Source organism: Oncorhynchus keta, chromosome 34, assembly GCF_023373465.1.
Source record: "Oncorhynchus keta strain PuntledgeMale-10-30-2019 chromosome 34, Oket_V2, whole genome shotgun sequence".
Lineage (NCBI taxonomy): Eukaryota > Metazoa > Chordata > Actinopteri > Salmoniformes > Salmonidae > Oncorhynchus > Oncorhynchus keta.
The window spans coordinates 45,399,798-45,415,295 of NC_068454.1; the positions used below are offsets into that span (position 1 = coordinate 45,399,798).

Genomic DNA, 15,498 nt, shown 5'->3' on the forward strand with positions numbered 1-15,498 from the left:
TAAAATGGAGCAAACATTAAATAAACAAGTAATTACAACTTATTTACATTGTGGATAATGTGTGTGAGTCTTGATAGGCCCAGAGTATGCACTTCTGGGTGAGGCTGTCAGGCAGTGGTGGAGTGCATGGTAGATCTGAAAGAGAAATGCACAAAGTGACCAAGTTTTCAGCTCAACAACATGTATGTGTGTACATCTGTTGGTATGAGTGAGCATATGCACATAAATGTAAGGGAGGAATAAGAATATGTACATATACATATACATATATGGTTAAGCGATGGCCGTGTGACGTAAGCAAGATGCTTTAGATGGTATAGAGCAGTATATACATATGAGATGAGTGACATAGGATATGTAAACACTATTAAAGTGGCGTTATTTAAAGTGACTAATGATAGGCATTGGCAAGATGCAGTAGATGGTATAGAACAGTATATACATATGAGATGATTAATGTAGGATATGTAAACTTTATTAAAGTGCCAATATTTAAGGTGACTAGTGATACCTTTATTAAGTCCATTTATTAAAGTGGTCAGAGATTTGAGTCTGTATGTTGACAGCAGCCTCTCTATGTTGGTGATGGCTGTTTAACAGTCCGATGGCCTTGAGATAGAAGCTGTTTTTCAGTCTCTCGGTCCCAGCTTTGAGGCACCTGTACTGTCCTCGTCTTCTGGATGATAGCAGGGTGAACAGGCAGTGGCTCGGGTGGTTGATGTCCTTGATGATCTTTTTGGCCTTCCTGTGTCATCGGGTGCTGTAGGTGTGATGGAGGGCAGGTAGTTTGTCCCCGGTGATGCGTCGTGCAGACCGCACCACCCTCTGGAGAGCCTTGCGGTTGATGGCGGTGCAGTTGCCGTACCAGGCTGTGACACAGCCCTACAGGATGCTCCCGATTGTGCATCTGTAAAGGTTTGTCAGGGTTTTGGGTGACAAGCCAAAATTCTTCAGCCTTCTGAGGTTGAAGACGTGCTGTTGCACCTTCTTCATTTCAGTTTGTCTGTGATGTGTACGCTGAGGAATTTAAAACTTTCCACCTTCTCCACTGCTGTCCCTTCGATGTGGATGGGGGGTGCTCTCTCTGCTGTTTGCTGAAGTCCACGATCATCTCCTTTGTTTTGCTGTCGTTGAGTGAGAGGTTGTTTTCCTGAAATCACACTCCGAGTGCCCTTCACCTCCTCCCTGTAGGCTGTCTTGTCGCTGTTGGTAATCAAGCCCACTACTGTTAAGTGGTCTACAAACTTGATGATTGAGTTGGTGGCGTGCATGGCCAAGCAGTCGTGGGTGAACAGGGTGTACAGGAGGGGGCTGAGCACGCAGTCTTGTGGGGCCCTAGTGTTGAGGATCAGCAAAGTGGAGATGTTGTTTTCTACGTTCACCACCTGGGGGCAGCCCGTCAGAAAGTCCAGGACCCAATTGTACAGGGCAGGGTTGAGACCCAGGGCCTCCAGCTTGATGATGAGCTTGGAGGGTACTATGGTGTTGAATGCTGAGTTGTAGTCCATGAACAGCATTCTTACATAGGTATTCCTCTTGTCCAGATGGGATAGGGCAGTGTGCAGTGGGATGGCGATTACATCGTCTGTGGACCTGTCGGTGCGGTATGGAAACTGAAGTGGGTCTAGGGTGGCCGGAAAGGTGGAGGTGATATGATCCCTGACAAGTCTCTCTAAGTGTAACGGTTTTCTAGGTGTGGTGAAGGAGAGTCGGACCAAAACGCAGCGTGTAGATTATGATTCATGTTTAATGAAAAAAAATAATAATAATAATACATAAAAGTAACAAAAACCGAAACAGCCTAAACTGGTGCAAACTAACAGTAGATAGTTACAAGGACACTAAGGACAATCACCCACAAAACAACCAAAGAATATGGCTGCCTAAATATGGTTCCCAATCAGAGACAACGATAAACACCTGCCTCTGATTGAGAACCACTCCAGACAGCCATAGACTCTGCTAGATCACCCCACTAGCTACAATCCCACTATATACCAAAACCCCAAGACAAAACACACCACAATACAAAAACCCCATGCCACACCCTGGCCTGACCCAATACATAAAGATAAACACAAAATACTTCGACCAGGGCGTGACACAAAGCACTTCATGATGACAGAAGTGAATGCTTCAGGGCTTTAGTCATTTAGTTCAGTTATCTTTGCCCTCTTTATAAATTATATTTCTGTATAGATTAATAAAAAAATCAGCCTTTAACTAATTAAATAATTTTTCTTGTCTATTGCATAGTTCCAATGTGTAACCACTGATTGGTAAAAACAGTGGTAGTGTAAAATTTTAATACATACATTTTTATTCATTTAATTTTCTTTCACCTTTATTTAACCAGGTAAGCCAGTGGAGAACACATTCTCATTTACAACTGCGACCTGGCCAAGATAAAGCAAAGCAGTGTGACACAAACAATGACACAGAGTTACACATGGGATAAACAAACATGCAGTCAATAGCTCAGTTGGTAGAGCATGGCGCTTGTAACGCCAGGGTAGATTCCCGGGACCACCCAATAGAATGTATGCAAATGACTGTAAGTCGCTTTGGATAAAATCTAAATGGCATATATTATTATTATATATTAAAAATCTATGTGCAGTGTGTGCAAATGTAGTAATGGTTCATACACAGACTGGCTACATACCTAGCTACACATCCATAGGCATACAGGTATTTTTTATCCCCCACTGCACAATAAGCAAGAACATAGTTAGCTAGCTATGTTACTTCAGCTGCATTGCATGGCAAATATCATCAAGGCAAGCTTGCAAAATTGTACATTCAATTTGCAGTACTTTTCTTTTTCTTTTTTTTTTTTACCAGGAAAAGCCCATTGAGACCCAGAGTCTCTATTTCAAGGGAGACCTGGTCAAGAAGGTAGCAACAATCAATACATTACATAATTAAAACATACAACACAACACGATCCAGCCTAAAAAAAAGGCATCAGGGTCATTAACATAAAAACTCTTACAACTCTGATCTCAATGATCACAGATACAAACGGACAGACTGATTGGTTACCATCTTGGATTTCATATAGGGAGGTAACATGCTTTAGCTAGCTAGATTCTTTACATCCACTGTTTCATAAGACAACAGCTTGGTTTGCTGGTTGTTTCAGGAGCCCCTAAAACATTAATCAATACGAATTACAATTTCATACTCATGTCCCAACACCCATAAAGCTAGCCAGCAAGTTGGCTAATGTTAATTAGACAGCTATATGGCTAATGTTAGCTAGTCAGCTAGTTTGCTAAATAGAGATTTTCATAAATTAACTTCATGACAAAAACATTATAGTTGTTTGTCTCTACATTAAACAAATGTGGTTTCTACTGACAATTGAGATGTACAAACAATGACGTAAAGAAATAGTGAGTGGATGAGTGGATAAGAGGCAATTTCGATGAAGACATTAATGAGCGAGTTAAGACTGGCGTAGTCAATATAACTATTTGTTACTAACTTTTGAAATGTACAGCGACAGAATTCAGAACATTGGCCGTTCTTACAGTATTCTCCCTGTACAGCAAGTCAGAACCATAGGATAAGTAAAGGGGACACATAAGCAGACAATGAAAGCTCTTACAATATTCAATGAAGACATTTTATTAAAACAGGCTATAGGCTACATTTGCACCACCAAGTCAGAACAGTAGGCTAAGTTAGGAGGGGGATAGGGATCAAATTATTAGGGTAAGGCACATGGGCTAACAGCTTACTACAACACTTAGTATTACTTGGTATTACTTTCTTAGCTACAGTATATATATTCCCTGGCATATTACATAATTTATGCAGCAGCATTCAAGCCATTTTTGGACTCACCTTGTTGTGCTGTGCTCACTTGAACAGCAAGGTGGCGCATGGGAAATTATGCCATCAAACTTTTTCAACAAAGTCTGGAATTTTTGGGATTTATGGTGATTTATGGATTTATGAGTTCCCGACTTCAAATTCAGAGGTGGATGACCATTTAAAATGTATTTTCCCAGTCAGAGCAATTTTTTTTTCAGATGTCTTAAACTTACTGAAGTCTGAGATTTCCCAGGTCTGAGTTTCCAGTGGCTTTGAACACAGAAGTCATGCTGATTGACAGCATGGCCAATGTATTCAACCTTTTCAGGCCCATGGTGTTTCATGTGAATGTTCATCCTTTTACATCTTGAAAAATAGACCCTTAAACCAAGACTTGGACCACACACCCTCTCCACTGAATAGCAGGCTAGTGATTGCTTTGCAATGCTTGCAGTTAGCCAGTGATTCCTTCCAAACCACTTATTGTTGAATTTGCGATTTCCAACTTGTTGTGTGATGTTTATGTGATACGTGTCATATATAATTTGTCTTCAAATGACAAGGATTGAAAAGGATTTGCCAGTAGATTGTTGACTTGATTCATCATGATGACTGCTTGTCTAGCTTGCTCGCTAAGATTTTGAAAGTATGATGTTGACATGATCAGTCCAATCAAAGCTGGTAGATCTAACTTGATATGACTTAATTGTATCTGTGGCCAATGACCTTGAACCTTCTTGGGCACTTCTAATGTAAATATACAGCAGAACCCAAGGGGGTTGAATTTTTGAGCTCTCCCTATCGATTTTGCAGTGACGTAGTGTCCCATGAGTGACAGAACATTACCAACCCCTACGCTCTGTATTTCCGCTGGCTACCCCACCACCACAGAAATCACTTAACATTACCAACCCCTACGCTCTGTATTTCCGCTGGCTACCCCACCACCACAGAAATCACTTAACATTACCAACCCCTACGCTCTGTATTTCCGCTGGCTACCCCACCACCACAGAAATCACTGAGCCAGGCTGAAACAACTGCACCAGTCCTATGGTCAAGAACGAGATGAGAGGTGCAAATTAGGAGAAAACATAAATGCACACTTTAAACGGGCACATCAATAGTCGTTTTAGACAAAGTACAATAGACATAATTCAAAATGATAAACACACAATTGTTATAGTGACTCAAGGCTTGAAATTATAGGCATCCCATCATTTATTTTGTATTTATATTTCATCTTTATTTAACCAGGTAGGCCAATTGACAGGAGGTTCTCACAACTACAACCTGGCCAAGATAAAGCAAAGCAGTGCAACACAAACAGCAACAAAGAGTTACACATGGAATTAACAAACATACAGTCAATAACACAATGGAAAGTCTATATACAGTGTGTGCAAATGAGGTAAGATTAGGGAGGCAAGGCAATAAATAGGCCATAGTGGCGAAATAATTACAATTTAGCAATTAAACACTGGAGTGATAGATGTGAAGAAGATGAATGTGCAAGTAGAGATACTGGGGTGCAAAGGAGCAAAACAAAAAAAAACAGTATGGGGATGAGGTAGTGATCTGTGAGCTGCTGGGCCTGGATTAAAACTTGTTATCGCTAGGACCGCGTGCAATGAGACAGAGGCTTTCTGCCAGACCACTCAGTAAAAGAGCTCCAATGAGCCCCTCCTTTATAGTAGAATCATACAACCAGAATCTAAAGACGGTGACATCTTGTGGAAGCCCTAGGAAGTGCATGCACATCCATAACTTAGAAGGACTTCAAATGGCACTGTTTTGAAAATCGAGTTCTCACTTCCTGTTTGGATTTCTTCACAGGTTTTTGTCTGCCATATGAGTTATGTTATACTCACTAACTGTTTTAGAAACTCAGAGTGTTTTCTATCCACCAGTAATAATAATATGCATATATTCCCATCTGGGACAGAGTAGGAGGCAGTTTACACTGGGCATGCTTTTCATCCAAAAGTGAAAATGCTGCCCCCTAGCCCAAACAGGATATATTAACATCTACATCACCAGAGGAACAATGGAGGAGTAGGATAAGGGTATGGCTAAACGCTATAATAACTCGTCGTCTAGTGTGTTCGGAACAGAGAGTAAAAGGAGCATGTTTCTGGGTACGGAATAATAGAGTCAAGGCATAATGAACAGACAAGGGTATGGTAGGATGTGAATACAGTGGAGGTAAACATGGGCATTGAGTGACGATGAGGGAGGTTTTGTCTCTAGAGACACCATTTAAACGAGGTGAGGTCACCGCATGTGGGGGAGGTGGAACAAAAAGGTTAGCTAAGGCATGTTGAGCAGGGCTGGATGCTTTACAGTGAAATAAGACAATAATCACTAACCAAAAGAGCAATGGACAAGGCATATTGACATTAGGGAGAGACATGCGTAGCCAAGTGATCATGGGGTCTAATGAGTAGCTTGGCGGGCTGGATACACGGCGATTCAGACAGCTCGCGGGTCAGGGCTAGCAGGCCAGTAGAAAGGCCTTAGGGGATGTCACGACGGAGAGTCAGTTGTAGCCCCTTCGGGCAGTTACGTCAGCAGACCAGTCGTGATGGATTGGCAGGGCTCCGTGTAGTTAAAGGGTCCAGGCCAATTGGCAAAATAGGTATTGTAGCCCAAGAAAATTGGCTGATGGACCTCTTCAGCTAACAGTCCGATATGCTCTAGACAGCTAGCATGCCACGGCTAGCTGGTTAGCAGGTGGGCATTCAGGGGACGTCACGACGGAGGAGCCTGTTGAGAACCCCCTCAGGCGGATTACGTCGGTAGACCAGTCGTGAAGGATCTGCGGGGCTCCGTATCGGCAGTAAAAGGGATCCAGGTCAATTGGCAAATAGGTATTGTAGCCTATTTGGCTTATGGACCTCTTTAGCCAGCCGGGAGATGGGCCTTGCATAGGCTAGCTCCAGACTAATTGGTGCTTCCTTCGGGACAGAGACATTAGCCACTCGTAGCCACTCGTATAGCACCTAGCTAGCTGCGATGATCCAGGTGAAAAGGTTCAGAGCTTGCGGTAGGACTCCGGAGATGTGGGCAAAAAGAGTCCGGTAAGCTCTGGGTTGAATCTCGCTGTGCAGACTGGCAGTTTTCAGGGCTAAAGGTTAGCTGATGACCACTAGCAGTGGCTAGCTGACTATTATCTAGTAGCTAGTTAGCTGGCTAGCTTCTGTTGGGGGTTCCGGTTCTAAAGTAAAGAAAATAGCAGATCCATACCACATTGGGTGAAGCAGGTTTTATCATCCCGGGGTTAATAAAAAACATGTAATGAGCTGTTCAAAACAGACTAGGACAGTTCTGGGACGAAAAATTCTAATTTTATACAAACCCTGTAGATGTTAATAAAAAGCAGCACCCACGAAGCAGATACAACAGATCAAAATGTTTAGCTTTAAATGTTGACTAACTATTGTTTGTTCACATTATAAGTGCAGCAATCGCATAACGCATACCGCTATAGGCTACTCACGGATGTCCTAAAAATGCAACCACCAGGAAAACTATTTCTTAAAGCGCACCGGCACCTCAAATGCGAGTGGTTTCATGTGACAGAGACACTAATATTTGTGAGAAATTTAAAAAGAGGGAAGATCTAACAACTAGGATGGGTTGTTAATATGATTAGGATTATGTGTTTGGCTTCTGGACATCGAAAATACATTTGATTTGAAAACCAACAGAACAAGAGAAAATGCTGGTTTCAATGGCATAATGTTAATGAGGAAATGTTTAGACTATGGTCAGATTTTGGTTAGGCTACTTTGAAACAAGGTAAGACATGCCTCAAAAAATTACATAAAACTTGCAGGTACTGTATTCCCTCCACTCAGATTGCAAGGTGGGTGATGTGCTATGCGCAATTGGCACTGCCCGTTCTCTCGTTCTTGTGACCATTTGATCTTAACAAACCGTGCCTTGCCTATGTCGACAGAATCAAGCCGATAACGTTGTTTAACATTATATTTGTCAAACATGACTGGTGTTTAGCCTATATTTTTGTAATTAGTAATAGTAATAATTCTCAATTAAGTTTGGCTACATTTCTGGTGTCTCCCTCATGTCAACATAGCAGTCTCATCACTGTGGAGCTATATTTATATTCATTCAAGTCACGAGTGTGTCCCAAAGTTGATGGGTTCATTGATCTCTTCGTCAATTTCTGGAAGTCAACCCCAGTTTCGTCAGCAACACGTGACAGCGCTGGGCCTTCTGAGCAAGTTGGTAGGGGTAAGGGGTTTGTTTGGGATTCACAGAGAGTCCGCTGGCAGACTTGAACTGACAGCCTGTTTGAGAGAGGGAGACAACAAGAACTTATTGTAGATGGATATATGAGAAGCTACATCTCTGCTGTAGCTTGATCAGTAGGCATACTTTTAATCACTTTCTTGTTCTGCTCTCTCTTCCACTAGTCCACTGAGCCTCTGTCATGTCTGACAGAGCTGCATTTCTAAGAACTGACAATAAGAAGGGAAAATATTAAGCAAAAAAGTATCGGTTCATTTCTATTTAAGATTTAAGATTCAACAATCTTGAAGAGCACTGATCATGTTGCATCACCAATGGTTTATGCGAAGATTGAGGTGTTATAAGCTGATCCTAAATCAGTAGCTTAATGCAGGACTTGCTGTGGCAATTAAGGAAACACAAATTACAGACTCCAGCAGTTCCAATCTTTATTTGCCTATCGTGATGCTAAACTCAAGCGTATCAATCAAAAATAGACTGTATGGGAAGAAAATACATTACAGCAAACGTTGCTAAGAGTTTTCTGCCATGGAGAAATAACTTATTTGGCTTGAGGGATTACAACTGGGTGAAATTTTGACTAAATAAGGTATCATCTAAAAAAACATATGTTTTGTAGTAACAAAACTAGTACTCCATGAATCGGACTTCTTACCTGTGACATTCACCTCTTCCACCGTGAGAGCCGATGTGTGGTGAGATTTTCTGGCATTAAATGGATGCTGTGCATCACCCAGGTTGGTGCTGCTACTGTACACAGTGGTGGCAGGTGGGGTGAGTTACCCCAATGCACTATGAAGCTTATTGAAAAGCACTGGAAAACTAGAAAACCTCAATAACAGTCACATTTGAATCACAACCTCTACATATTGTACACATATTGTACACACTTTTTTCAGTACTGTGACATCTATAGATGAAGAAAATCCCCTACATGTGGATAAGCACATACCATGCTGTACACAGGGCACCTGGCTTAAGTTTTGCCAAGGGACCACTTTATTTGTGCAATGTTTACTTGAATTCTGATTATTTCCAGGGATATATGACATGCTGAAATATACTCTGAGTGAACAAAACATTAGGAACACATGCTCTTTCCATGACAAAGACTGACCAGGTGAATCCAGGTGAAAGTTATAATCCCTTATTTATGTCACTCGTTAAATCCACTTCAATCAGTGTAGATGAAGGGGAGGAGACAGATTAAAGGAGATTTATTTAAAGCCTTGAGACAATTGGGACATGGATTGTGTATGTGTGCCATTCACAGTGACTGAGCAAGACAAAATATTTTTCCTGTGTATAAAGAATGGTCCACCACCCAAAGGACATCCAGCCAACTTGATACAACTGTGGGAAGCATTGGAGTCAACATGGGCCAGCATCCCTGTGGAAAGCTTTCAACACCTTGTGGAGTCCATGCCCGGACTAATTGTTCTAAGGGAAAAACTATGTTCCCTTGACGGAGTGATGCTGCATGTAAAGATTAATTCTCAATTTACCCCACTGTCCCCTACTTTATTCCGGATAGGAGGGTTATCATTTCATTATATGATGTGTAAATATGTCATTGCCCTCCACCATAGGTTCCATTGTTCATTGTTTAAAAACATTTTTTCATCAGACAATGATACACCATGGGATATTTCTAGGAAACTCTTCTTGCCTCTCTTTCCCTCTAAAGCTTTGATTAGAAAAACATATTTTTACATCACACTCTTTGTTTACCAGACCTCTGTAATGACTGACAACATTTCAATTTTATTACGTTGGATGCATATAATTGTGCGGTGTAGGGTTCAACTTATGGATCAAGAGTGGTATTTCATGTGTTCACCTGGGACGTGTGAACCCAGGACATACAGTATGTCTTGACAATATGACAAATGGTTGCTCTGGTGGCAATGCCATGATATTTTACACTTTTAAGTAAGTAGAAGCCCCCCCCCCCTCCTCCAAAAAGCCATATTACAACCTATGTGTTGTGCTAACTGCGTTGTTTGCTCTTTAACCTGTTAATTTATATGCCTTGCGACCATAATATATAGGCCTAAAGGGCAAAACAATAAGAAAACAGTGGCAGAAAAGCACTGCCTCCACTATTCCAGCACCGTTTCAACTTCAACATTTCAACATTATCAAATGACCCCTGCTTCGTGTAATACAGTGACAACTAAAATATACCAAAAACAATTTAGTCCAATCTTAGTCCAATCAACATAAGCTAAATATGATGTGGCTGTCCATGATTCTGATTCCTGTGTGCGCGTGTGTGTGCATTCGTGCAAGTAGAAAAACATGTTGATTCACCCTACTTGTAGAGAAACGCCGATGCCATCCTCCTCTCTTTCATGTTGATGAAACGGTCTATCAGTCATGCAGTGCACACTTTATTTTTTGTTGTCCTCGGGTACCTGGCTAAAATGCTTGCTTGCTTGCCGAAATTCATGGGCAACATTATCTAGTTAGCATTAGCCTTCTACATCTAGCTACATATTGAACTTCCATCCTCTCAGGTCAGGGGCACAACAATGTATGAGTTAATGGTTGGATCAGAATCACCATTATTATCATTGGCCAGTACAGAGAATACAACCACAAGTCCAAATTCCTTTATCCATCCATGGCTAATTTAGGAACGTGCCAATTTTAGCTAGTTAGCCACCGGATGACAACAACACAACCAGATGCAACAATTGAAGTTATTTCTGTCAATGACGTATGCTCTCAATGCGATTTGATTTGAGTCAAGCCAAAATCCACGCTGGCTTCCCTTGACACTTTTTTTTTTTGTGCACTAGGACAATTCACAGTTGAGCTTGTTCAGCTCAGCTCAATGCTGATTGGCAAATGTTTTGTACTTTTTTTTATCAAGGGAGGCCAATTCTCGCTGGCTTCCATTGTATTCAATGTTATGGGCAGCAACAATGTCATACTCATTTTGACCAGATAGCATCAGATGGCCCACACGTAGAGAGACAGATGGGTGCTGTTTCGCTCCTTGGGATGCTTTCTCCTGTGAATTGCGAGTTGAAGGAAAGTTATGAAACACAGAGACAAAAGATAATAATTTTGATTTTGTATTTTTTTATTGGTACATTTTGTGTGGGGGGAAGCCTGGCTTCCCTTGGCATCCATGAATACACACCATTGATTGGAGATTGGCTGCGCTTTGGAAGAGAGTGAGAGAAAGATGAGTGTGAGACAAATGGGGAGAGAGAAAATGTGTGTGTGCATTTGTGTGAGAGAGCAACAGGGAGAGAAAGAGGAGGAGATGTCTCTGTGATGGATAGATAGAAAGAGTATATGGCTTGTGGTTAAAAAATGTAAGGTCATGCAGGTGCGCAAACAGTTGGACATATCTCTCTTCAATTCATACCTCCTCTCAAAACATGGGTCCTTATTCTCCAATCATGGATTTCAAATAATTGAATTGGTGTTGGCATTCACCATTTTTAAATTCATGACACTGAGTGTGGAGAATCGGGATGCAACCTGTCCCATTTTCTGTTCTACTCCCACTGTCCAAAAACAATGTTTTTCTAACTTATCTACCCTCCTCACCCCTCCCCTTCCCTGCCCTCCCTGCACAGGTACTCTCTATCACCCTCCGTATCCTCCTCATCCTCCTCCCTCCCTTCCTCCCCTCCTTCCTAGTGAGCCAGTGCCCAGGGGCCTCCCTGGGGGCAACACACCTGTGGCCCATGAGGGCCCCAGTTCCCCCTGCCGCCACGTCCAGGCAGAGAGGGTAGGGCATGAAAAATGGGCTGCCAAAGAGTCATATGTCAAACCCAGGAATGCCTCTCTGCTCTGCCTCTCCTTCTCTCTTTCCCTTTCTCCAAGATCTCTCTCAACTGAGAAATAACATACAATACATCTGCTTAATGGTTTCATTCTGTTTTTAATTACATTTCTTTAGACACCTATATATTTTGGAGGCCCCTAAGTGTGTACTAGGCACTGACTGGTTGCAAGGCACTTGTCATCAGAAAGGCATAGGCCAGGGGATGTATATACTCCCCACAGAGGGGTTTAAATTCCATTCCATCTTATGGATATGAAACCATATAACCAGTAGCCACAAGTTAGTGGCAAGTGCTGCACATAGATTAGATGAACTATCCTCCCTTAGTGATACGAGCAAGTAGATTCCAAAAGGAGAATTTAAAGGAATGGAATCTTTCACTATCACTCTTATCTTCTAAAACATGCAGGAATTCCTCGCTCCCGGACAGCAATTACTCACACCAGCTTGTGTAGGCCTAAGTTTCAAGGCTTCCGTGCGTGCAGGAGCATGTGTGTGAATGTCTGTGTGGGTGACTCTGTAAATGTGTGCTAGTTTATTAAGGAAAATTCCACCAATCATCATCCCTGCTGTATTTCTGTATTTTGAAAGTTACATATCTTAACTTGATTGCTGACATGCAAAGCATTTTGGGACTATATCAACAATGGACTAATGAAACAAATACCAAAATAGATTTTGGGTGGAGTCTTCCTTTAAGATTTTGTGTGTGCATGTGTGTGTTTCAACCATATAAGAATGTGTAAATGCTTGTTTATGCTTGTTTATGCTATTCAAATCTTGTTTATGTGAGTGATCAACTCCAAAAGTCCACATTGTTAGACTATAATATTATGGAAGTACAATACTCAGGAGACAGTACCCGATAAAGTTTGACAGTATTCAACAAACCTGATTCTATATAAATCATTATACCCACTGATAATCCCATAATCGAATATGTACATACACATAAGATTAGAATTGCCCTGATATAGGGTGGTTTAGGAAAGTCCCAGTATGTAGAGCCTTAAGGTAGACGCCAGTAGACGTTAACACAAGACAGCTATTTCAACTTACTCTCCCCAAATATTGAAGGTGTGGTCTGTACCTAGTGAACCATTAACCACTTTCAAGCAGTTTTTTTTTACACTTTTTCTGGTGAGTATTTATTATGGCAAATAAACTAAGGTAGGGATGGCACAAAACTGCCTCAATTATATGGCTCTTTTTTTACCCTGCACTCAGGTTGTGTGGTTACATCAAGACATGGGTCAAATACATGTATCACAAACATTCAAATACCTGAGGTGTGCTTGATTCAGCTTCACCCACATGCCTGAGGTGCAGAGTTTGCACTTTTTGGGACTATTCCAATGGTTTTATTATAAGCGAAATGAAGCACACCGCATTTGCCACATGTATTTGACTCATCCGAACACTCTAAACGACTTTTCTTCTCTCGTTGTACTTCCTCTCTATCCCCCTTCTTACATTGAACCCGCTCTCTGAAATAATAAAAATATCCTTGATGAAGATAAGAAGCTATTTTCAGGCAGAGTATTTGGACAATATTTCAGCCCTATATCCCTTCAGCCTTACACCACCCTTGCTGTAGAAACCTAGCTACCAACCATACCAATGCCCAGACTGCCTGGCAACAAGCTACCATCCCCAAACTGTGGAGCTTTACCTTTTTTGCCAGAGATTTACCGGCATTCACACGAGGCAGAGGAACAAAGAGACTATCTGTCAGACAGACAGAGAGGCCCATGCAGAGACAGACAAATAGAGAGAGATAGTTGGCTCAGTGTACTGGAGATGTGCTGTTCTCTTGAAACAGAAGCAAGGTTCCAGTTGGGAAGGTGAGTAATAGTCTCTTGGCACAGTGGTTCTTTTCTTAAGGTAGCCCCACAGAAGGGTAGCTAGTTAAACACACCAGGCAGGAGCAAATGATGCAGGATCACTTGATCACTCTTGATAACTCTGGGTCACTCAGGATCTCTAAAGGGGAGGTTGGTGATCTGGGATCAGCCCATGGATCTCCTGGATCAATAATACATGCAGGACTGGAGTCGAAAGAGAGCTACAGAGAAAGGGAGCTGCATGGGGATGGCCTGTATCGCTGGCACAAGAGCTTGAGTTTTTTCAGGAATAGGTCTGCTAAGGACACGTCTTTCATGTTGTGTATATACATTGTGTGTGTGTGTCCATGTGTGTGCATGCGTGCGTGTGTGTGCATGTCTGTCTGTCTAGGAGATATCTCGGAAACATGGTTTGGAAAGACGGAGGGATGACTATACTGTTGGCATGGTAATATAAAGAGGGCAGGGAATGTGCAGGAGCAAAGGTTGAGGTGGATGCGATTAAGAGACTTGCTCCACAGTGATTCCAGTAGCAGAAGGTATGGGAGCTTTCATCTCCACCGGGCTCTCCTGCTCCTCCTCTTCGTCATCCTCCTCTTCCTCCTCTCCAATATCATCATCATGCTCCGGGACAGCGAGCCCCGCCGGACGATCAGTGGTCAGGTGACACTCCAGGCCCCCTGCTTCTCCATTGAAGGTCAGCTTGGCCTCTACGCTCCCAGTGCTAGATGGACTAGCCAGCTCCTCTCCTCCCTCCACACCCAGCACTTCCTGGGAATGCACCTCGGCCAGGGGCAGATCCCCATCCATGCTTCCCAGGGGAGGGATATCCACGTGGGCATGCCCGCTAGGCGAGCCTCCGGGCTGGGTTGAGTCCTCCCCTTCACCACGCATCTTCTTCACATTGAACGTCATTGGCGACACCTTGAATGAGGAACTCTTAGAGGCAGGGCTCTTTGGGTGGTTTGGTGTGAAGCTCTTCTTGATCTTCTCGCGGCTCGCTGTCGGCACAATCTTGGTGCTGATCTTGCTCATCTTTTTCTCGATACTCTGGCGTGAGAAAGCCTTCTTCAGGCTGTCCACCTTCTTCAGACTAGAGCGCTTCAGCCGGTCTGCTCTGGATCTCTCAACAGAGGGCCGGGTTGCTCCCAGACCCAGCGTTGCCTCTTCCTCCAGGGCTTCGTCTTCCTCGTGGTGACCCCCAGCATCATCGTCGGAGGAGGACAAGCTGATGGTATGAAGACCCTCCTCCTGGGAGCGGTTGGCGTCTGTGCCGGCGACGGACGGGGCAGGCGCCACAGGGGCGTTGTCCTCCAGCTGGCTGGCCTGGGGGGTCTTGGGGGAGTCCTTGAGGAACACGCTGGAGGGGATCTCATTGTCTTCCTGAAATACAGATGGGCGAGTGTTAGGATTAGGAAGGTGGTCATGTGAAAGAATGGGATGATCACTTGAACCAAGCCTTAGGTCATGACTTATTAATCAAGTGGATTAACACAAAACCATGCACACTATAATTGTTTTTGATTGTCAAACATAAGTATCAGCATTAAAACATACGTACATACTATATATATATATATATATATATATATATAGCATCTATAATTTAGTTCAATTTACATGAATCAAACCGTGCATGTGCACTGCAATAATGAGCAGTATACAGTACATCTCCAAACCTCTTCCAGAACAAATAGTTCCTACGTAATCGCAACATTTGAAAAATTACATGTATGCCATTTTTATGCT

The 15,498-nt window shown here is 42.6% G+C and overlaps 1 protein-coding gene across 1 annotated transcript in view; it reads right to left on the reverse strand.

Annotated features, from left to right (window-relative positions):
- Positions 1-11,167: 11,167 nt before the first annotated feature.
- Positions 11,168-15,498, reverse strand: part of LOC118367201 (caveolae-associated protein 2) — a 28,781-nt gene continuing 24,450 nt past the window's right edge. Inside the window, exon 2 of the mRNA XM_035750352.2 lies at positions 11,168-15,132. Coding sequence (XP_035606245.1) covers positions 14,251-15,132 — 882 coding nt within the window. The 3' untranslated portion in view covers positions 11,168-14,250. The remainder of the gene's footprint in view (positions 15,133-15,498) is intronic.